At 36.8% G+C, this 25046-nt stretch overlaps 1 protein-coding gene and 2 non-coding genes across 5 annotated transcripts in view; 2 read left to right on the forward strand and 1 right to left on the reverse strand.

The window, feature by feature from the left end:
• The first annotated feature begins 6974 nt into the window (after positions 1-6974).
• Positions 6975-7048, forward strand: Trnai-aau (transfer RNA isoleucine (anticodon AAU)). Its single transcript has one exon. It is a non-coding gene; the product is annotated as a tRNA-Ile (tRNA).
• Positions 7049-9513: 2465 nt separating this feature from the next.
• Positions 9514-25046, reverse strand: part of LOC126374256 (uncharacterized) — a 61974-nt gene continuing 46441 nt past the window's right edge. For 2 of the 3 annotated variants that reach the window (XM_050020773.1, XM_050020772.1), the window contains exons 2-10: positions 22834-23117; positions 22135-22281; positions 19767-19877; positions 19417-19550; positions 14092-14236; positions 13595-13857; positions 13368-13505; positions 12993-13286; positions 9514-12921 (exon numbers count right to left, since the gene is read on the reverse strand). In XM_050020773.1, the coding sequence (XP_049876730.1) occupies positions 10150-12921; positions 12993-13286; positions 13368-13505; positions 13595-13857; positions 14092-14236; positions 19417-19550; positions 19767-19877; positions 22135-22281; positions 22834-22999 (4170 nt within the window). In that variant the 5' untranslated portion in view covers positions 23000-23117 and the 3' untranslated portion in view covers positions 9514-10149. The remainder of the gene's footprint in view (positions 12922-12992; positions 13287-13367; positions 13506-13594; positions 13858-14091; positions 14237-19416; positions 19551-19766; positions 19878-22134; positions 22282-22833; positions 23118-25046) is intronic. The other variant, XM_050020774.1, reaches the window with a different exon arrangement.
• Trnae-cuc (transfer RNA glutamic acid (anticodon CUC)) lies at positions 19640-19711 on the forward strand. The gene has a single exon. It is a non-coding gene; the product is annotated as a tRNA-Glu (tRNA).

A 25046-nucleotide genomic window follows, 5' to 3' on the forward strand; every position in this document is an offset into this window, starting at 1 on the left:
TGTTCGATCAAGTGCAGTTAATTCGAATTTTATAATGCACCAGTTTTTTCCACCTAAAGACATGAACTGAAGACTGCATTAAACCCTATTGCACTGCAATTAGGTCTCACTAGTGCCTATCAAAGATGAAATGGTGTATAATGGATGCAGTGAAGAAGAGCCGACAAAATGGCGGATATTATACCAATATTTAGGCGATTAAGCTACTGTTAACATTGGCCCCGATTCCTGCAGACACCTACTTTTATTTTAAGTTATACCCGTCATTTTCTTGTCCGCCGACAAGGCGAGTGACAGATGGTTGTCAACTGTTAATTTTAAAATGAAAGAATAACATCTCGCGCATATGCAATCCGTTTCACGTGTGCTGTCAACTCAATTCTGTCGGGTTATTGGCCAATATAAAATCTTGGAAGGGTTTTTTTTTTAATTTCTGCGTAAAATTGACGTGTGTTCCATAAATTTTATGCCTGTCGATTACCCGTCCCTTTTCTTTTCGGCGGATAAGAAAATGACAGGTATAACTATTATAAACTTGGATGGTGTGTACGGGAATCGGCACCATTGACTATGTAAGCTTTATTACCTTTACAGGATGGCAATGTAAATGAACAGTTTGCAAATGTAGATGGTAATATACCTAGAACTGTGTTTCAAAACAGTGAAACAAGTTCATAATAGGTAATTAATTAGGTACTTACTTAAATTTGTCATCTAATAGCAATCGATTGAAAAATTATATAAAATTGAGGGCTAGGGAATTGATAAGGGAGATCGGCCGGAGCCTCAAAGTCAGAGGGGGTGACCCTAGGTCTGCGTCTTACCTGGTCCAACGCCTATCAGTGGCTGTGCAACGGGGCAATGCCGCTAGTGTAATGGGTTCGTTTGGACCTGGTCAGATTCACTTAAACGCCTAGTTGAACGTGACGAAGTTACGTATGTTTCTGATTATGCGACAAATTTTAAATTATAAATACATTACATTTGAAATATAAAATTCAAATCCATGAAATTAGAAGGTTAAAAGAAGGAAAGTCTTTCCAGTGCCATATATATTGTTTTTGAGGAACGGAGCCTGAATAGTTCCTCATTTTCAAAATTTACAATAAACTTTCCATTCCTTTTTTACTACCAAATGATTGGACTACTTCTCTTCTTCTGACCTCTATCTTTGTGTAACCTTGTAGGGATTACTACCGTGTGCTTATGTATAAATAGTTACACATATCCCTATCGGGCACTTCTGATCGTAACACCATCTTCTAACAATACCCCATTAGATTGTTAGGCCTAGTATTCAAATGGAAAAGGTTGGTTGGTTAAGTAATTATGCAAATTTTACCTCACAGGTTTTAAACCTACCTACTTTACCTACAACCTACCTACATGTAGTCTTATCATCATTACCCCCTTTAGCTCACGTTGACTAATTTCGTGAACATCAGAATGGCTGCCCAAAGTGACAGATCAGCTTGATCAGACATCAGAATGTACCTCACATTTTCACGTCAATTTTAGGCAGAAAATTAAATGTCCCTCCCAAAATTTTATATGGGCCTGACAGAATTAAGTTTGCTTTATAATCGAAAAAATAGGATTTTTAAGTGTCTCTGTAGCTGCTAGGTCGAAAGTTATTGCTCTGAAATTCATCCTTATTAGTCATACACCTTATTAGCCAGCGGACTTTCTTATTACCTATCTTCTGATACTTTTTGTATGACTCATCATCATCATCAGCCGTACGACGCCCACTGCTGGGCATAGGCCTCCCCCAAGGATCTCCACGACGATCGGTCCTGCGCTGCCCGCATCCAGCGGCTTCCCGCAACCTTCACCAGATCGTCGGTCCACCTAACTAATAAGGATGTAAGGATGTAATAAGGTGTATGACTAATAAGGATGAATTTCAGAGCAATAACTTTCGACCTAGCAGCTACAGAGACGCTTAAAAAATCCTATTTTTTCAATTATAAAGCAAGTCGGTGGGGTTTAGAGTGTGAAGTCTAAATTATCACACCTACAATAGAACATTGCATTTTTGTATTAGAATATCGACGCCTCATCGTCTATAATGAAAATAAGTGAATAGTGAGATTTGAATAAGTCAATCACTGCAAAAACGATGTACTGTGCCCAAAAAAGGAATAATTTTGAAAACCCGACGCTCATCTTTAGCTTTATCAATTGACCTTTTGATCCCTCTACTTTGTATTATTATTCGTCCGCAGCTAGAATAATCATAGACATGATTAACTATAACGTAATTGCTCAGGTTTGTTGCATAGGTAGTTTCTCATTAGCTGTCTATCTACGCGCAGTTTTCATCTAAAGTCCGTGAAATCCGGGATAGCCTTGGTCTGAGAATGTGTGACGTGTCTTAAATCGTAGCGTCACGGGTTCGAAACCCGGCCCGGGCTGTAAACTACTGAATTCGACATTTGAGTTTGAATTCACATTTGGGTCCGTCTGTATTATCTATAGATCGATTTTCATCCAGATTGCAATGAACATCGGAAATTACCCGGTAATGAAAACACATAATAACGGGTTCTTACCGCGTTTAAAGTAGGGATATGAGACTCCCGATATTTCGACACTTTTGGAAGTGGCACTTTTGTGGTGGCTTTTGGTGGCATGGCACTTGCATGTGTTATGTGTTTTAATTATGATAATAACCGCGTAAACTTAAAACAATTACCCGGTACCAAACGCCGAACTTCGATTTATCTGAATCGTTTTCAAGTCGCCGAAGTTCGGCGAATTAGCCGGTATGGGCCCAGGATTTGTGGTATATGGCATAGGTCACCCTATTACATGGGATTTAAAGTTTAAACATAGCTGGCGAGGGGATGTGTATACTACCTCTATACACCTCAAGTTACTCGGCGGATATAGGCGTGAAGTATTTATCTAATAAATAGGTTAAGTAAGTAGATAAATAAATATAAGCTGCTGAAAGTCTGACACAATAAAATCCTATCTTGTGACACTAGCAGCTTACCCGACATGGATGATGGGCGTGAAGTGTCCCTAATTACTCGACACAGACAAATTTCTTTACCGTCATGAACTATAATAATTTGATCATTATAATTATAACCCTTCAAACTAGTAGGTACCGGAAGCGTAAAGCGCTTTTAAACGAATTAATTAATATAATCACAGGTCAGTGCTTTCTGATCAATCATCAATCCATATGATCAGCGCTTACATTATAATTATTTGTACATTTACTAAGTACGTACTTACATGTGTTGTTTGTTCATATTGATTCATACTGTTATACCACAGTGTAACTATTTATCTCCATAGCGTTACCCTATGTTCACGGGATCCGCTTACTTAACCTGAAGATTTGACAGGTCCGGTTTTTTTACAGAAGCGACTGCCTGTCTGACCTTCCAACCCGCGAAGGGAGAACCAGCCTATTAGATTTATACCACAGTGTAATACATAATGAATAATAACATTCTAGTTTAGAGGTTCTGTAGTAAGTACCTAATAAAAAAGAAAAAAATACCCTCGTACGATTATTTTCTGTAAGCATATTAATTTAGGTTTTATTTTTGTAAAATGTAATTACGATGAATCTCATCTCATCGTATCCTTTTATATAATTTGCGAATTTAATGTATCTTAAATTACCTGCATAGTACTTATAACAAAATACAAAATTAAACACACATACAATAACATAATGAATCTTTATTTTTTTTAACAATTATTAATTATACCATATTGTTAGGTTAATAATATACTCGCAGGTACGTACCTAAATTCTAAACACGTGTTTGTGTCATAGCTCACGTCAGGTGTACAACTAATTACACATCATTAGCGTCTATTGTCCGTTTTTTTTTTTTAAATTAGATACGACTGATAGTATTCGTTTGTGATTTGTGTGTTCATTCGTCGTTTACCGGGCGAGAGCCCTCAGCGGTCCCCATTTGTTCGGCCAAGCAGTTATCATCTGCGACAAATCTACAATAAGTTCCGCGTGGGTTGAAAATCAGTGTTGCCCTCTGGGTAAATTTTCAGTGAACCCTGGCCTTTTTTGGTGAGCTGCGGCACCCATATACCTTTATGTTTTCCAACTAAATATTAATGTGTGTATTGTAATAATAATAAACTTTTTTATTATTATTATTAATAAGTCACATAAAAAAAAGAACGTCGTTACGTATCGGTGTGACAGAGGGCAAGGTTGTTCCCACACTTGTAACAGTAGACTCGTTTTAATTCGGGCTTCTATAAACCGTGGAATTTCACTCATACGCTCCCGATTGCACACAGGTTGATGTTTTATTTTACAATATATATTGTTTAGTGGTAACTCGATTGCGAACCAAAACTGCGATTTTCGATTTCTAGCTCATAATCGTCAAAAGTACATCATTATTAATATTTAATATTCGCACGCTTTATGGTTGAGTGATAGCCTTTTTTGTTATAATAATAACAAAAAATAATTAATTAATTATTTAAGATCTTTTGTACCACTCTAGAGCTAGTAAATTTTATTTCATTTCATACTAATTAGGTAATCGCCGTTATCAGATATCGCCAATAATATTTTTTTTATTATTGAGAAACAATGATACAAGTGAAGATAAGTGAGAAAAAGATATAAATATAATGATAAGCAGCAAGCGTCACAGTCTTTATGTCAAAATAGTTACTTAATATTAATAATATTGATTGGAGTCCACAGAATCACAAATCGTATGCAAATAACTTGCAATTCTGTCCTTATTCTCTTCTGTGCTTCTCAATATAATATATGTTTCTTGTTCTTGTTCTTGTTGTATGAAAATAAAGTGAATATATATTAGGTATTTCATAATTCTACAGTCGTCAGTCGTCTTTTAGCATATACTCGAGATTATAACTTATCAACATGATATGTACTATAAGTATTTAATTCGTGAGCATATTGACTCATGCTGTTTATTAGAAAATGTAGAGTACACACCTTTGTATTTACACCTCATTGGATAATAGTCTTAGGATATAGAATGTAACAGATACGACTCAATATTGTTAAATGGTTAATTATAAAATAAATGCTACATCAGGAGCCATAATGCAACGTCGCAAATTGCTTTTTTACATTTTTATTTTATTTTATTTATACATTTATTGTTACAAAACATTGTTACAAACATTATTAATATGTCATCGTTAAACCCCAAGATGGTTTGTCCGGACACCATACCCACAACACGTATTACTAACGCTGTGTTGTATCGAGACATACAGTCATGAGCAATATAATGTACCCACTTTAGGACTCTGTCGCACTAACATATTTGACATTTAGTGAGACTTACAGTTCAATTAGTCAAAAAAGTTAATGTGACATGGTACCAAAGTGTATACATATTAATGCTCGTGACCGTACAACGTAAGGGCCCGCCCGAAATAGACCGCCTGGAGTCATAAGACGTTTCCAAGAAGGTAGAATAAAGGCAACAATCTACACCAAACTTGATGAAAGATGAATTGCTTCAATGTGGCCTTTTAAAACCCCCAGACGACTTTAAGCTAAAAGACGATAAACAAGAACGATGACCTGTGGTGTTGTTGTAATATCATTCATTTGGACTTTTAATAAAGTATTATATTTGCTTATTTACGCTCAAAGAAGTACTTGTGAGTATGGTCGGCATCAGACCCACAAAGCTACTGACAAGTTTATATAGATGAACGGTAACCCATTGTGTAAGCACACGTCGCCAAGTAGGTATCATACATAAGCATTAAGCACTCTTCGGAGCAATATTAATATGTTATTCTAGATGTCTGAAGTTCGAAGTATAAGAGTTCCATACAAACTGCCATAAAATAACAAAGATTATCTAACAGAGGCCTTGACTTTGTTGTTGAAAAACTATTTTGTCAATACATCGACATATGTCGTGATTAGTTTACCAATGGCAATAAATAGATAGTTTGTAATCGCAAAATATTTTGTTTCTGTGATGGAATAACTAAATAATTTTCGGATTCGAACAACAAAGTAATAAAGTAAGTAGTAGTAATATTTTAAAAGGGTTCCGTTTTTCCTTTTGAGGTTCTGAACCTTTATTTAATGTTCATATCTAACCAATGAGAAGCTCTATGTTGAAAGGTTGCACAAACCATTATGAAGTGATGAGATGATAACGGGGCGGGTGGTACCATCAGGTCAAAATTAACCCATGTGTGTTTAACTACTGATCCAGATCAGATAGTCTTTTAATTATTATGTATGCTACTCGTTACTGTGCGTTGGCTATATAGTTAATCCCAAGAGTTATTTATTCCGTTCCCACGATCTTTAAATCCAATCATACTTAATTTGTACTTACATAGACCATGCCTACTTAAAAAGTATAGTGATTAAATTAATAGAGAAACTAATTGTCTATTGTCGTATATAAGTATCAAGTTTCTTTATCGATACAAGATAATAAATTGACCATTTTGTTTAGAATGCTGTATTACACCTTTTATATATTGTTTTTAATATCTTCTTATCGTGTGGGTTGTGAGGTGGAATACCAGCCTCATCAACCCTGGTGTCAGGGTTATAATTAAGCCGCCATAGGCCCCTGACGTGACTCATGTAACGTCTACATACATACATCAGTAAGTAGTAACCGGGACCAACGACTTAACGTGCCTTCCGAAGCACGGATCATCACACTTTCGGACAATCGGATGATCAGCCTGTAATGTCCTAACCAAACTAGGGATCACAATGTGATTCTAGTTCAGTTTTTAATTGAAAATTGAAAGTAACCTATCAGTCTTATCTATTATTTGTCTATCTAACCTTTGATGTCGATATAGTCTCTATGGCATGCATATAACTGTTTCCAATATTACAGTTTAGTGACTATAATCCCCAAAATTGAATTATCTTCTTTTATTTTTATCAGATTTTATCGCTTTCGACGAATTCACTTTTTATTTTTGGCACGGTTTCCAACGGCCCATTAGCTCAGTTGGTTAGAGCGTCGTGCTAATAACGCGAAGGTCGCGGGTTCGATCCCCTCATGGGCCACATATTTTTTTGTTATTTTTAAAAGTCCAATTTCAACGTATCATCAATGAGTCCTGGCTGGAATTTTTATAAAAAATACATTTTGTTACTGCCATTTGAATGTGTTTGAATTGCGAAGCGATTGTTTAAAATTAGAACCGCCATCTTCGATTCGTGAATACGTGATAATACCGTCGTATTTCAGGTTCATGAATAGGATTAAGTCAAAGTTTATGTTTAATTATATTTTTTTAACACGTTCTCTGCCGCGTAGGTCATCGGTGACCTCAACTGAACTAGATCGAGACGCCGCGTAGGGCATCAGTGACCTCACGGTAGGACTAAGTTTGAAACTGATTTGTGAGCCGTAGGCCATGTTTACTGAACATTTCTCTATAGCAAGTGACCGGAATGGCGCTGTAGATCAATCCTTTAGTATGGTGTTTGAGTAATCGTAAAGATGAAAATTATATGGGTGAAATTGCAAAGCAATTAGGAAAAAACAAATGCATCCATTATAAATCATGTTTATTTGTATTAATTATTACACAGTTCGCTACTAAATTATTAAAAAAACAAACTACAAATAACGGTGAGATTTATTGAAGCATTGTAAGCAATAATATACTGTACCAGGACAGTTCTTACAGTATGTAACTACTTTTTTAGTTTTATTCCGAGCGACTTTTGACCCATGTATTTTAACATTTTCTTTGTAGTATAAGAGCGACCATAGTACACCCTAAACTACGAGGCCCTTGCTTCCCTGCGTGTACGTCTCTTCCCGGTGCGCGGGCGGCAGGGTTCAGCCTACAGTGTTCAGTTCCGCAACGTCGAGCGGCGCTACCGCGTGACCTATTGACATTTTTGTAAATTCTTAAGTTATTCGAAATAAACTAAGTGAATGCAAGTTCTCGGTGTTTCCCTTAAAGTAGCAACCGACGCAGAAACGTCTCAATTTAGCAACAGGTCCATCTTTTTTCAGCAATTCATGTTTCAATCTCTTAGGTGTGGGGTGACCGGAGGCGTGCACTACACGGCACCTGCATAACGGATATTCACTTATAAGTATTACAGCGCCGCGTAGGTCAATTATGACCTCGCAACTTTTTTTTTAAATATCTATGGAATCCAGTGTCGAATCAAAACACTTCATATATATATATGTATATATTGATCTAGCGCTTATATTTCCACCAAAAAGTTTTTTGTTTTTTTTTATTTTTTATACTACCGGCAGAGAACGTGTTAACATTCTATCTAAATGAATTTCGAATAACAGTCTTAATTACAGTCTCTACTACAAAACGGTGACTTAATTAAGTTCCTTAATTGAAATTAACTAGTATAAGCAAATAAAATCAGCAGTGCGGGATGTAGGATTAGCTAGATTTATTTAGTGTTTCCAGTTGGTGTTAAATTTAGTACCGCTTGATAGCCGCGCTGCACGCTCCGTTAATTAAGATTAATCGGCGTATAATCTTTATTAGAGTATGCTCGTGTAGTAAACATTGATCACTCCATAGCTACGGCGGCGCTCACATTGTCTACAAGTTTGTATTAACTTGCTGTGTAACTGTCTTAAGGTCTATTCTAGCCTACGACATCCTATGGGAACCTTTTTTGATAATTTACATAATTATTGTGTGGTGAAATATTGTTTGAAAAAAAAATCGTCTTAATTGTCTTCCTGATTTATTTTACGCCTTTTATAACAGACAGGGATACACTTTTTTATTGAAATTAGGCCATGACTATAGTTTAACTAAGTTGAATCACGCTTGCATAGTGTAAACTTAAATTCTTAGAGTTTATAGCACCATAGAGTTATAAGGTAATAATAAACAGTAGAGTTATGTTGAACGTCAGCAACTACAGAAGAGAATAGTATTAGTTTGATCATAAATAAAATACCAAAAAACTTTATTCACTCTCGAAGACGGCTACTGTAGTACTGTTTAGCGGACTTGTAAAACTTCTCATCGATGCTTCAGACCTAATTATACAGTCGGTGTGAAATATAGCACTGTTAAAACATATTGTCAAATAAATTGAGCACTGTAAAGTTTTGTAAATGATTTAAGACAGTAGGATATAACTGACTCTGGTGAAAGCTGCGGTTGCGGTCTGGTTATAAATATTGGGCTATTAATTTAGTGTACGATACGATTTAGTAATCGCTTCTTCGTAATAAATCTACAAACTGATATTTTACGGCTTAAATTAGGTAAGTAGGTAGGTATATTATGTAAAAAATTGTACCTTTTTTCTGAATAATTAACTACTGGCAATAAATTTATTTTATTCTTATTCTATTCTTATTCTTAATTTAAATAGTAAGACATACTCCTGGGAATAAAGATTTTTCATGTGAGAAAAAATAAAACTTAAAATAGGTTTAACAAAACATTTAATTCATACAAAAATATTTTCTACATTACTTTGCAGACAAAGTCGAAAATATTAATAATACACATTCAACCTACACCTATGTCCATAAACAATCCGACTAAAATAATATTTTTGTAATAATTTCTTTAAAATATATATATTTTTAATAAATAATTGAGCCTCTTACGTACCATACACCACAATGTTAATTTCAATACTTGTCCTGAATACCTATGTATACATTTTTATTTTTAATTGCACAACCGGCCGGTTACATAAAATTTACAAATTGTCATGTTAACACTAAATATTATTTACAATAAAATCTATTTTCTTTTAAAAATACCGAAACTATTCTGGGTATATAATTTGATTTTGTGATCTTATTGCTATTAATTCTAAATAAGGCACCAAGAAATTGAATAGGTGGGATGTGTTTCGTTACTCGATAATATTTATCATTTTAGTCAAGGTTACAGATAACTTCCCAGGCAGATCAACCCTTGCAATAACCTATACATTATTATGAGGTAAAAATCGGCGACTGTATCCTACTGGTACTCATTTCTATATCTCTCTCTAAATCTATCCATGCTTACTTACTTTACTTTTAAATCGAGTGTATTAAATAACGTTAACAAATTCACATACAATTAGTGTAATAATCGCTTAATTTTATTGTTAGTTGCAACATATTTGGCTACTGTATTATTTACAATATTCTTCGATGATCAGCACTCCACAGAATGGATATACGGGTCGTCTGTCAACTTGGTCACGGAAGCCGCCGACCCTCGACCATCGCGCCCGGTAACTATCGAAATCACACTTCTGTGTTCCGAGTCACTGTCTCCACTCAATATAATATTTGTCTCGCCCATGAACCCAGAATCAATCTGCTCATGGTGACTTAACTTGCGGTTGATCTCATAACTCGTCATCCCCAACTCAGCAAGCATTTGCTTTGATTCGTCAAAATTGCCGAAGAAAACAGAATCTGTTTCGATGCTCTCTCCACCAGACTCACTGCGCCCATCACAAATAGATTCCATATCGTCAGTATCAGACTCAATATGCTGCAAAATTGGCGTCCTCACAATAGTGGGAGGGGGTGGCACAGCAGAGGGCTCAGGTAAGCTTTTTGGCTTCAACTGCATTAAATAATTTGCTCGGCGTTTTGATTCATTTGAATCGGTACTTAAGTACCCTGAATCTTCAGTTCTATAGAACTTTCTTATATCCGTTCGACGTGATCTAGTGCGATTCGAACGTCGACCTGAACGTTTCAGATTCTCCCCTCTTAGATATTGTTGGTAACGTTCCCTTTCTTCTGGTGACCTTCGCCTTTCACCAGGTGGACTATCTCCTATGAATTTAGAAGATACGTCAGAACCGCGTCTCTGTTTAGGAGGTATCGGAGGTTTTATATTATCTTTTTGACTTTCAATTCTGCGAATCAAATCTGACGTCTTAACAGACTTGACAAGCGATGACAGCTCAGAACTCACGTGTGGTACACTGCCACGTCTCTCATAATATGGGAATATAACTTTCTCTTCTTGAGTCTTATTCTTTGCTTCATATATCTGCCGTAAACTTCCGATTTTTCTTGTAAATACTGGTTCAGGTTGATTTTTAATTCCTGTACATTCATGTGGAACAACTTTGTGTTTAAAGCTTCCGCCCGATTTCAACAAGATCTTTTCCACACGTTTCTTTGAGACTTCTTTCTTAGGTTTTCTATCCAAAGTATCAGGATCAAATTCATCGCCAGCAGTGCGACGGGCTTCGATAGGAGACCCTCTTACCTTAATTGTCAATGGTCCTGGCTTGGCAATGTTATCGTATAATGGCTCACTGGTATCTATAAATATCTCGCTTACAGGGAAGCTTCTGCTTAAAGGTACCGGTGTATCTTTCAGTGGCTCTATCTGGTAACTATCCACTTTCCTAACGTCACGCCAGCTTCTTGTCAATGTGTCACGTAACGATTGCAAATCGTTTTTATATCCTTGATCCGCTCTATAAGCAAGTTCAGGCCCACATGCCAATGAAAACCTTCGCCTCTTCAGCATGTTACGTTCTAAACTATCCATCTCAACAAAGGGTTCACGCTGCACAAAGAAGTTCTTTTTACGCACATCAGATAACATGTTGTCATCGCTAAAGTAATGTGTGTCAGCAGCGACTACAGGTATTACTAGTTTGGGAGGAATTGGTTCAATAGTTTCTGTTGTAAATTCGTCTAGCTCTTTAGATTCAACTCTTCTACATTTATGAAGCTCTTGTATAACTGCTTTCATTTTAACTTTAATATCTAGCGGTATTGAAGCGTCCTCGTCTTTGGGTTCCAATTCTTGTTTAATAACAGTTGGCTTGGGGGGAACGGTAGGAGGTGGCGGTGGAGGTGGTAGTCTCTTCCTGATACGTCGAGATGCATGGCTGGATGGACTTATTTTTTCAGGCGTAGTAGGACTTCTTTTTTCTGGTATAACCAAAGCAGCTGTTTTTTGTTGCACTGAAATATTACTGTCTAAGGCTATAATTGGATTAACGATAGTTTGTCCCTCAATCGTACTTTGCTGGTCTAATGGGACGTTGTGAATTATTGTGGGTTTTTCCTGGCCATGTAATAATTTCGGTCTTTTGATTTTAGAATTATCTGTTTTACTTTCTTTTTTATTATTAATAGACTCAAACATCTTAAAAGGTTTGAGTTTACTTTCATCTTCTGATATAGGTGTCTTCGATCGAGGTGGTTCAGGTGACCTGATACGTAACTCTGGAGAGCAAACACGCATAGACTCGGAGGAAGCAACACGTTTCATTCGAGGCGTTGATTCTGGCGAACTAATATGGAGTACTATCGGAGATTTGGTTCGTTTCAACTCAGGTGTAATCTTATGTATCGGTTCAGGTGAACGAATACGTCTTGAAACAGGGGACTCGATGCTCTTGGGTTCTGTAGATTTTATGAGGTTCGGCTCCGGTGAGTTGACACGACTTTGATATGGAGATTTAGCACGAGACAATTCAGGAGAACTAGCAATGGACTCTTGTTTCTTAGGCTCAACCACTCTTGGTGTGCCACTAACTTTCGCAATGGACTTAACAGGTCTAGACCCTGTAGACCGCGGATCCGGAGACGGAACTTCATCCAGCCATTTACGAACAATTCTCTGCTTGAAGTCATCGCTAACACAAGACTTACATGAAAGAGAACGAGTTAATGTAGGCTTTATAGGCTCTCGGTTGTCGCAACCAGGACAACCACCGCAATGTAGGGCCCTTCTACTATTTTCACGTTTCAAACTTATTGCGCTGAATCTGCGACCACGTCGCGCGCAAGGAATGTCCCATCCAAGATCTATGGAGTGATAAGACTCCTCTTCTGGAATGTCAGAAAGACTTGGAATAAACCTCTTATTCGTCATCTTTTCTTTTGCGATAGACATCACCTCTCTAATTTTCAGAAGAAACTCTATGGCAGCTGGAGGAGGATCCTGAAAAATAAGATGTGATTTGAGAAAATGATCAAATAAAATATGAACTGTCTAAGTAATTTAAGGCATACCTTTAGATGTTCTGTTTCAAAGAAAACAGGATTAAAATAGAGCTTCCTTCTAATGGCTGGTTCTCCGATTGAGGGCGGCGAGTGTTGGCGTTCAATCATATTATTCTCCATACTGCAATCCACTATGGCTAGCTCTGAATGCGGAGCTCTTTCTATTTCGGGAGAAGCAGACCTCCGTTGCAGACGTTCTTGCAAGCGGTCCGGCGAGGACACTGATCGTAACGAAGGCCGAGATGGTTTCTTGCGACGTGTGTGAACCATAGCTGATATCACATTGGAATTTAGCTTCTGGAACTGTAAATATAACGGTTATTTAAACACATGGCATTATATAAAATTTATATAGTCTTTTAAACCTTTATTGATAAGTTATACCTTCTGCGAATCACTAGGAGACGAATCAAGAGTGTCTTCTGTACGTTCACTGACATCCGACAAACCAGCATCATTCATGAAATCTGCACCTAGGCTGCCTAAATTATCCATTTTCAGTAGCGGGTTTGTTTTTAGCATCTGTAAACAACAATAGTGATAAGGCTACTACTTATATATACATTAGAGAGGTGAATGTACACATTAACATTTATTTCCATTATACGCACCACGTTATCCAAATCAATTCTGGAACCGAGAGTAGATCCGTTGTCAGTAGACAAAGTAGCGTTCATCTCGGGATCTTTTTCTTTCTTCCTCTGGCGTTGCTTGTAGTGTATGTAGAAGATGATACCAGCAGCATACACGAAGATGAGCATCAGTACGCAGACACCGATAGCAAGTGACTCTAGGACGCTCAAACCCTGGCTCTGCGTTGATGGTTCTGATGTCACGACCTCACCAGCGTGGAAGGGTATTGAACGCACATTTTCTGTAAAATTTTTTGGGAGGTACTTGTTTATTAACAGTTAATTTTGAATCTATGGATTCTAACTTATGGTATATAAGTATACTTTATGGCTTCACTTGCTTCGATTATGTGACTGTTTGTAAAGAACCTCTTTAAGGACACCGACTAAAGATCATTGACCAGTCCTTTATAATAGTATGACACTTGCAATCGCGGCATAGCTCATAGACGTTCTGTCCTAGAATTAAAGCTTACCAAGCAACGCGTTATGCGAGGATCCCGATATCCTGAAAGCGGCACAGGAGGCAGCGAGGCGGGTGGGTGCTGGTGCTGAGCAAAGAACATGTGCGGCCACCAGTCGACCTTCCAGCCGCGTGTGCAGGGCTGGTGACCCTCGCCACTGGATAAACACGGATATTTTATTATGGGAGTAGTATATATATCTAGCTTCACATTCGGTCACGGTTCGAGTCAAGATGCCTAATCGTCTAACTTTTGCCATTATCATGATCAAAATCCTTACGAGTTGTCATTTTCAAGCAATCAATCAATTTGGATTCGTTGAAAATGACAACTATTGACAATTTACTGAAAATGTAGCTAAACACCATTATAATTAATTATTACGTCCACAAAATCTGGTTTTTTATTTGTCATGACAGAAACCGAGTTACAATAACATGTAAGTACCCCGAACATTAGGTACCTACGACCTTTTATGTTTACTTAAGCACATGTAGTGATATAAAATATTATGTATAGGTTTCAAACCCTTTTACAATTTCTTATAGGTACTTAGTATTTGAAAACCTTCAACATAAGTTCTATTGACTTCTTCTCTTCTCCTCTGACGTTGTACAAAAACCACTTTTTGACAAATACTTATTACGTTATTTATCTTCATAGTGGGATTAACTTTGTAATATTCTTTGGGTTCATGACATGACATGACTTCAATTCTGATGCATGTACTTTTGCTTGACACAAAATGGTCTCGTAACGTGAGCCAAAATTATTAGCATACTTAATTGAGTACTTACGAATGAGCTTAAAGACCTTAAAATCTTTTGAAGAATGGCTCAAAAGGATTACGATGGCACCAAATTTAGCAGAGAAGCAGCGTAAAATAAACGTTTAACCGTATATTATAGTCGCCATTGGTATTAAAGAGATTTAATTCAACAGCTATCGACTTGACAATTGGCAATCTGTTATTTGAATGCGTTTTATCTGGTTTGTGATCCCGTTGGGTTGTTTTCGACAAGAAACGTCTCAAAGGTACCGCTCGAGTCGCCAGAAGGGACATACCAGCTTAATCCTGAACAATAACGTTATTTATATGAGTTTGGGTAGTAAAAGAAAGTCGGTTCCTTACACTTCTTTCGATTGAAACATATTTTTTCACGTGGAGATAAAGTGAATGTATGTAACCCAAAAACGCTACACCTTCCAGTTAGACTGTGGAAGCAATTACCTACAAATTGGTCTATTTCCCTAAATTCCTGAGGTATCATTTTAATAGTCCAAAGCATACCTATTTACATTAGTCGCGCTACCATAACCACACTACAAAACCGGTCGTATAATAAAATCCGCGAGCGTATCACTCTTATACTATCTTCAGGAACGGATCTAAATGCGGGTTATTTCGTGTGTTACTCTGACAGTCGTTACAAATTGCACCTTTGACGCCTGCGCGTTATCCGAGACCGCATCGAGGTGACATTTCAACACTTGCTCCCGCTGAAGGCAGGCTTGCGATGTGATCGATGCATTCGGCAAATTGTTTTGGGTCTTTTGATATCTGTTCATGGTTTTGGAAGGGGAGATTATATCATTCAGTTGCTCGTTTTGGTGAATGACGTTTATTTATTCGGGTTTGCTGTATACAGAGGCGGCAACGGGACGAGGTGTATCTTCTTCAAGAGATACAGATTACAGCGGGATCAGGACAACAGTTATTTTTTTCACGTGATTTATAGTAGATTTGCCTCTGGTTTCATTTACTTCAATACAATAACTCTTTACTGCACACAAAAGAAACACGACACGACTGAATATCGTTTATTTTCTAAGCCCCAAATAATCGATGATTCAGCAACACTACATTACAGATAATCAATTGAGGTTGGTGCTCCGCCTCACAGCCCACACGATAGCAGAAGTACAGAAGGCGACCTTCTTTCTATTTGGCCGGACAAATGGGGAGCGCTGAGGGTTCTCACGCGGTACAAAATTTAAGACAACAGGCCTGAGAGTGACCAATTGGGCGCAAACCTCAATACATTGCGTCGTCTGAGAGGATGGTATTTGAAAGAATTAATCGACTGTAGTGGGCTGATAGCGATAGAATGAAGGAAATTGTCGCCCACGCTGGCGGGGTCAGTATCAGGGTCCTGAAGTGTTTGATGTCGCGCGTTGATTGACCGCATGTATGGCTCAGAGTAATCGAGTCGTCGGGATTGAATAATACTTCCTTCGTCGTCTTCGTTCTTCGTCTTTTAAAAAATATTGTAAGTAGCAATAAGTAGGTACATTTATTTCAATTTACGAGCTCCTTATACAGCATCTTTCCTTGTTTACTTAATCCAATTCCCACAATAATATATTTTTGGCGGTGTTGTAAAAACCTAATAACAATTAATAACATTAAGGACGATTTACAGTTGTTGTAATTATATTTTAAAGCGGTCGTTATTTGGATAATTATCAATTTCGTCCAGTGGAGCTGTCGATTGTCCAACGGTATTGAAGACGCTACTTCTGCTGACCGAGGTGTACTCCTAAGTCGCCATATTTTTGGTTAGAAATATATGTTTTTCTTTTTTAAAATATTCGTTTCCAAAGAAAAAACAGTCACAAATCACAACCGCATTCCGTATCGAGGTAAGCAGAGAGCTTTATGCGTAATCTAATCCACCCGCGTACTTGCAAAATACTTATCATGTAGACTAAAGAGAGCGCAACCTAATATAATAACAATTTTATGGCCATCCAGTTAGGAAGGTGATGAGTCGGGACTAAACCACTTGCCTTTATCTTTATTACGTATCGGAGGCAGTAAAAAGGTTACAACGAAACAGGATTGATAAAGTACAAGTTAATCTGGTGGTATACGTGTATTGCAACTGTTTGTGAATCCCACACTCGTAAATAAATACCGGGACAAGATTCGGAGGCCTAAAGGACGTCTTATTTTATCGAACATAAAATTTAGTAAGTATCTCAATACAGGTACTTGATGATAACGTAAACAACTACGGTTTATTTTATGACTGTATTCGCGTCATAAAAGCATTTTGTTGTCTCGGAAATAAGGAAAATATTCCCAGCCTTATGAAGAAAAGAAAATACTTCACAATAAAGAACTTTCTTAGGCTACGTCCCTCAAAAACAATATAGATGCCGCTGTAAAGATTTTTCTTCGTTTAACCTTCTAATTTCATGGATAAATTTCATGGATAACAGACATATTCATCTTTTATCTTTGTTTTTTTGGGTACAAATGGTGACCCTTTTTATTACACCCAGGCAAAACTACATCTTCCAGCCATTATTATTCATATCAAAATAAAGAGAAGCAATATAGGTAGCAACATAATTCTATACACAATGTGATCCAAATATCAGGTAACAATTATTTTTATATAAGCTTCTGCCATTGTATTTTTGGAATAATTATGTACCCAAGTAATGAGAAAATAGGTAAGTATCACGTTAAATCTCGACAGCGCCATCTATATTATTTTTGGGCAACGTAGCCTAGAAAGTCCCTTATTGTACTAACTAAAAACCGAAACTGTAGACATTTCCTACACTATTTATTTTAGTTTAGTTATTTAGATTATAGCTCATCATCATCATCAATTTAAGAGCCACGCTCTTGTCGATGCAGCATTTTCCATGCTACTTTTTAGGGAATAAATAGGGCAATGGTTTCCCTCTTGCCTTCCACCCCGCAGTACTCTGTCTGACGCAAGTGGGATGGCGCCCAGAGTAGTCTATTACAAAGCCATACTAGGACTCCTGTCCTGTATAGATTATTGCTAGGTCGCCTTTAAATTATTATCGTTGTAAATATTATAGTACCTACCTCAAGTTGTAATTTCCGTTCGCTTATCTACATTATCATAATTTTTCCGTTATACATTTGACACTAATATTCGTTTATCAAGCACGAAATCTTTACAAATTGTAGCTACATACATGAAGTCTTAGGTGACGAGATGCAAACGGACGACCAACAAGTCACTGTCAGTTCTCAGTAACGAGCAATCCCTCAGAGTAATGATAGGATCTCAGCTGACTGCGGGTCACAATATCCTGAGACGAGTATTTCAAGCCTGACTGGTGTTGAGCGAAGATATGAACCTAGATTTACAGTGGAGTTGACTGGCTGTTGGTAAATCCAAACAACTAAGAGTGGAGCAACAGTTGATTTTATGATAGAAGGAAAACAGGTGAATTTTATGATAGGTACCTAACCAAAAAACCAAGGTATACCGGATGACGCGATTTATTTTTAAAGTAGATAGTTTAGTTACAAGACAAGGGGGGGAGGGGATTAGTTGGTTTAGGTTTATGTATGGTTCCATAGTCTCTGCGTACCGTGGTGGGAAATAGGCGTGAGTTTATGTATGTGTATGCAGATGGTTTAAAAGACTCGATAAGGCATATTGTTATATTTCGTAAGATACCTACATCATCATCAGCCCATTAACGTCCCCACTGCTGGGGCACGGGCCTTCCCTATAGATGGATAAGGAGATCGGGCCTTAAACCATCACGCGGGCCCAGTGCGGATTGATGGTTATTATCGACTGCTAATGCAGCCGGGACCAACGGCTTAACGTGCCTTCCGAAGCACGGATACCTAAGATAAGATACCTACAGTCCTACGTAAATAGAAGACTTGCCACTTAAATAATAATCCTAATACCAGGAGTGGTAAGGTCGGTCCTTGACCTCTCAATCCAGAGGAGACAAAGAGTGACTTGGATACGAAAATGTGTAATAATAGCAAGATGCCGTATAAAGCTTTTGAGGGTAAAATATCTCTTATTTTACCCTATAGTGCGCTTACTTCAAAAGGGGCGTCTTATGAGGAATGAAACGTGAATAATAATAATATTGTACTTATGTCCTTGTCTTACAGTGTGGAATAGTATTTCTAAAAATCAATTTAATGACTAGCTAGGTACTTGGTAAATCGGACCTAAGAAAATTTTGAAATTATATAATTAAGTAGGGTAGTTTCCTAGGTCAAAGATAAATTACCTATGAAATTCTGATTGATTCTGAAAGATAGATCTAACGGTGAACAAAAACGTTTTCTTTTTTCTAATCAACTTATTTATGAATTTTAATAAAGAAAAGTGTAATAATAAGTGCGATATTTTATCACGTTTTTCTATGACGTCACAGGTTGATTTTTCATACAAAATCCATAGTAATTTGGTGATTTGACGTTTAGTAAAAAGTAACTGATTTGACTAGTTGGAAACTAGCCTATTATTTGGAAATTATATGCGTATTATTTTTTTGGTATTTCACTATTTGGCAAGAAAGTTAGGTACTTACCTGTAAAAATGTGCTGCCTTCGTCTCTATACAAACTGAAAGGCACGTCATTGTCCACAAGGTCTCTCAAGGTCATCCAACCCGACGACGACAGGTACTGCGCACTCGTTACTGCGCATATCGAATCCTCCACATCTACAATAACAATAAATACTAAAAATAATAAGTTTTTATGAAGTAAAACTTTGTATCTTACATTCGATATTTTCAACTGATCTCACAACTCCGATATGGTCTAGTGGCTAGGATACCTGGCTCTCACCCAGGAGGCTCGGGTTCGATTCCCGGTATCGGAATAGTCTTTTTGGCTTTTATTGTTTTTGTTATAATAAGTAGGCACTCAAAACTTACCTGTAAAAATGATTTCTTTTGCTGGATAAATAATTTGTCCCTTCATCGGTAAGAAGACGAAAGGTATCTGCGGCTTCTTCGCCCCGCGGCCGAATGTAGCCATTGCACATTCTGTAAGTAAGAAAATAAAAAATATTATTAAAAGTTAAATATTAATAAGTAATCTATAATTATTATTTATATTAGTATTTAAATATTCTTTTTTATTTAATCTATACGTATATTAGACAATACTATTAACTGATCAATTTATAATCATTGATGCTAATGCCCAATTAATTACATATGAAAATGACTTTCGACCTCTTCTAACACCTGTCTATATCGAAGTAGACATGTCACTAATGATATTCAATGAATGATATTTTATATCTCATTGATGCAGAAAGTGACTATTGTGATATCTACACTGTAATTTTCACTTCAACATTACTTGACTTTCAACCTTGATACGGCTAAGTGTGCTATTTGCTTTTGAATTGAATGAGAGACTTTTAACGCCACGCTCCCTAAAACAAAGATAGATGGCGCTGTACAGAGTTGCCTTCGTTTAGCCTTATAATTTCATGGATAATCTTCATTGGCCTTATACGTCTGTCTCAGATAATTTATGACGTCATTGCCTCGAAGAAATGCAAAATAAATAAATGGATAATAGACATACGACAACACATCCATCCACCCAACACACCCATTGTTATTCTGATCATAATAAAAAGAAGCAATATAGGTAGCAATATATTCTATATAATATCTGATTCAAATATCAAGCAACATTTTTTTTTATATATGCGTCTGCCATTACCTTATTATTTTGTTATGTACCCGAGCTATGAGACTACTTATAGCTAATTATCACGTTACATCTGTACAACGCCATCTATATTGTTTTTGGGGAACGTAGCCTGGAAAGTCTCATTAAGAATGCTCAGGTAAAAGTGTTCGTAAGTGAATATGCTAAAATTTTTGTCTATGGTGAATTTGTCAAGAAAACATTGCAAGTATGTAAAGGATTATAGAGGTAATATACATTTATATTTCATAGAGGTAATTTTATTTAGTTCTGCTTCCTCAACGTTAGGAAAGTAGGTTACCTATACCTACGCATTAAAAAGAGAAATTGTGGTCTCAACATGACACCCATTGGGCCACCCACCCTATCCCAAATGGCGTAGACAGAGGTATATGCACCGCAAGACGAACTAAGACCCACACCTCACCGAGCTCTCTTTTTCTCTCGTTGATGTCTTTTATATGAAACCTTGGCAAAATATTTTATGGTACATTCTGTGCTCAAAAAACAATCGTTATTTACATTTAGATATTTTGTATTATAGGATGAATATTACTTACCTACTGTTTATTTTATATCGAAAGTGTACATTGTACTTGCATTTGTATAGAAATCGTAGTTAAACAACCGATAACCCTGAAAGGTTTTGCCTATAAAATAACACCTCATTTAAAAATATATTGAGATTTTATTTAGTTCTTTGGCATAACTTTCTACCATATCCACATGTTGACTCTACTTTACGATACTGTTAACATTTTATACCAAATTCACCTCATACATACATACATAAACAGCCTATATACGTCCCACTGCTGGGCACAGGCCTCCCCTCAAACAACCGGAGGGGGTATGGAGCATACTCCACCACGCTGCTCCACTGCGGGTTGGTGGAAGTGTTTTTACGGGTAATATCCGGGACCAACGGCTTAACGTGCCCTCCGAAACACGGAATCATCTAACTTTTTCGGACAATCAGGTGATTCAAGCCTGAAAAGTCCTTACCAAACAAAGGACAGTCTCACAAAGTGATTTCGACAATGTCCCCATCGGGAATCGAACCCGGACCTCCAGATCGTGAGCCTAACGCTCTAACTACTAGACCACGGAGGCTGTTAGTTAAGAAGCTTTGCAAAGTTCAAACTATTCTACACGATGCGATAGCAGCATTCACCTACTATTTGTAAAACATAGAACAAGCTGAGGTCACTTGGATGGGTCATGTAATATCCACTAGAATGGAATCATTATTGGTACAACATAGCTCACGACTATATCCCAATTGGGGTGGCTAGGGATACATCCATCGCAAGATAAACTAAACACACACCTCAACGAGTTTTCTGTTACACCGACGTGAAAAGTGGTGAGCCTTATCGCCGTCTACATAAACAGCCTAACGTCCCACAGCTGGGCACAGGCCTCCCCTCAATCAACCGGAAGGGGTATGTATGGAGCATACTCCACCACGCTGCTCCAATGCGGGTTGGTGGAGGTGTCAATTCCTAAATGTCGATGCTCTGTGCCGTTTTATTTCCATTGTGCCCCTATTTAATGGCGTAGTTGAGGGCTTACCATCGATGTGGTTGACGCAGATCCTCTGGTCCTCGCGGAAGGCAGGCGTCTCCCTCCGACACTGGCACACGCAGTCGCCGGCCCCCAGGGCTGACAGCGCCGTGCCGTGGGACACCTCCATGCAGCGTGTCGGGCCGCAGTCAGAACCTGGAATTGAATTGGCAAGAGGTAATTATGGTGCACCAGTACGTTTTTATTGTACCTATTTGAAGTGAGAACCTCATAACTGCCTTTTTGACAAATCTGATTCGGATGTGATCTATGTGAACAAAACCTCGCAATGGCTAGTTTCATTACAGGTAAAAATGTACATTCTCAATTTTATTCCAAATCGGGGTCTTGTTAAAGAAAATCACATCAGTCTTTCTTTAAAAAAGGCTCTTATGTGGTTTTATAAGCCGACGATAATATGATTATAATGATCATCTGGAACACAGCTGAAATAGGGAAGGTGGGGCTTTATTGCTGAAGAATATTTGATTTTAATGCTTAGGTTCGTTAAATAAATCCGCTTAGTTACTAGATTTCATTAAATCTAAGAATCTAAAAATATAGTTAAGCCCATGGTCGCTATTGGGGTTAACAGAACGTGAGCCACAAGTTTCGAGACTGTATTTTCCTGATAATAATGTTTTCTAAAATAGATCTGTTAATAAAAAAAGATATATTTAATTTATTTGTAATCATAATGTAACTCACCAACGAGTGTAAAACGATCCCCATTATTTGATCGGGTAACGTTCGCTAGCGCCATCTCTCCGCCGCGGCCAGTACTACTAGTCGCCCCTGCTACACCCAGCAATAACATTATTAACGCCATCTCTAGAGCCAACCCCGAACTAACTAGAGAAGTTCCTTCCTTCATGGCGGCGCTCTATCAACCGGCTGTCATTCTTTGTTTCCAACTAGATTTTTGCTTCTTGTAAGAAAGTATTTTCTCAAATCTGTCCATTGGTTCAGCTTCTAGTGATTCAAGCGGAGATCTGAAAAAAAAATTACACAAAATAATCAATAATGTTAGTAGTAAATAGGAAGAAATAAGTCACCTAAGTAAGTACCCTGTGGCGCACCCACCACCGATTTAAACTGATTATGTAACCTGGTGTGGTGGCGCGTGGTGCATGTGATATGATGCGGTTAGTATCCTAATCCAAAGCAAAAAAGTCCCTAAGCATCTAATATTTACTTAACTAAGTAAATTGCTACTTTCTTACATACAAAGTTTTCGAAAATAGAAATTCGAAAACATGTAGGTACCTAATCAATTTCGTTTTCGATTTAAAAAGAGTGAAAGTCCAAAATCGTTTGATAATAGGCACCACCTATCTAAGAAAAACTATTTGCGACCTACGATAAAATGTTAAATCTACCTTTAATATGTTAAGCTACTTTCGAATCGTTTTTTAATAAATTATTCATACCATCTTCAGAATTAACTTAGAAACCAGTTAACTGACACAGTAAATTAATTGAAATTCTGCACGAAAATAAAAAAATAACAAATTGTCGGCAATCAAACGGATTTAATAAGTCTCTATTAGCCGGGGGTCAATTATGCACTATAGTAATTTTTAAATTAACCTACCTTATCTAAATATTTTCCAATTACAAGTAAATAAGTAATAACAATAAGTAATAAAAAGAAACTACAAAAATTCTCATCGTCTACGTTGCTAACTAGATTTTTCTAACCAGTTACAAGAGAAGATTTTTCTTTTGCTATTTTGTAACTAGTTGAGGCTGCAGAAGTATTTTTCTATATTTTTAACTTTTTATAACTAGTTCTGGAAATTCGCAACTATCAATTTATACTCATAGTCGCTCTCGTTAAACTCTTTATAAGAAATATAATATTTTTGCAAATTAAGCATATCGAAAATAAAAACCTTTTACTTTCATAATTCACATTACAACGGCTACAAAACAAATGAAACCTTTGTGAAATCTGAAAAAGAACTAAACTTAACAAAAGCAAAGACAATCGCATTAAATAAAACTAAATGCAATCGAAGAATAAACAAACAACATTAGCTCATTTTCGATTAAAAGTTACGTTGATGAATACGATAATATTGACGTCATAATACCGCAAAGCCACCGACGAATAGTAGCTATTATGTTACGTCTGCTTGTTGTCTACAAACAAAAGAAAAGATCAACAAATCACTAACATAATGTCTATTCACACATCAATAAAATTCAATAATGACGTGATCACGGCTACTCTACAGTTTATTGTTTACTATAAATTGATAGATGCGAATTTCCACAATAGAGACGTTAACACAGATAAATATATTATAGTAGCCTTTTATTACTGTCATAATGATCGTGTAGCCAATATAAAAGGTTTGTTTGGCGAGTTTTAAGGAATATTTTAAAAGTGATGATTTTATAAAAAATGTCGCATCGTGTTTTAAATAAACTTAGTTATATTATAACTAAGTTCACGCCACTATGAATGGTAACTGTACGACCACTAGAATATAGTATCCATTGTTCCTATTTTGGCAGAGTTACAACTCGTTAGAAGATTTTGAATAATACCTAATAATGTAATTATAAAGTCCATTGTATAATCAATTGCTTATAATTCAGTCTGATACATGTTTGCGACGTGACCATCATTTGTTACCGTTATATATAATAAAAATAAATAATATATAAAAGTAATAAAATTGACCCAATACAATAATATTAGCATGAATACGGTTAGCAAAATTACACTTCTAAAGCCTAGACTAGACATTTAGTGTCAATTTATTAAGATGTTTTTAGAATTAAATTCTAAAGGAGAGGCTGTGTCCCAGCGGGGCGTCACAATGTACCTACCTTATCCTGTATACCACCTATGTAAAACTATGACTTGCAATAAATGATTATGATTATGAATCATCATCATCAATTTAAAA

Source organism: Pectinophora gossypiella, chromosome 17, assembly GCF_024362695.1.
Source record: "Pectinophora gossypiella chromosome 17, ilPecGoss1.1, whole genome shotgun sequence".
Classification (NCBI taxonomy): domain Eukaryota; kingdom Metazoa; phylum Arthropoda; class Insecta; order Lepidoptera; family Gelechiidae; genus Pectinophora; species Pectinophora gossypiella.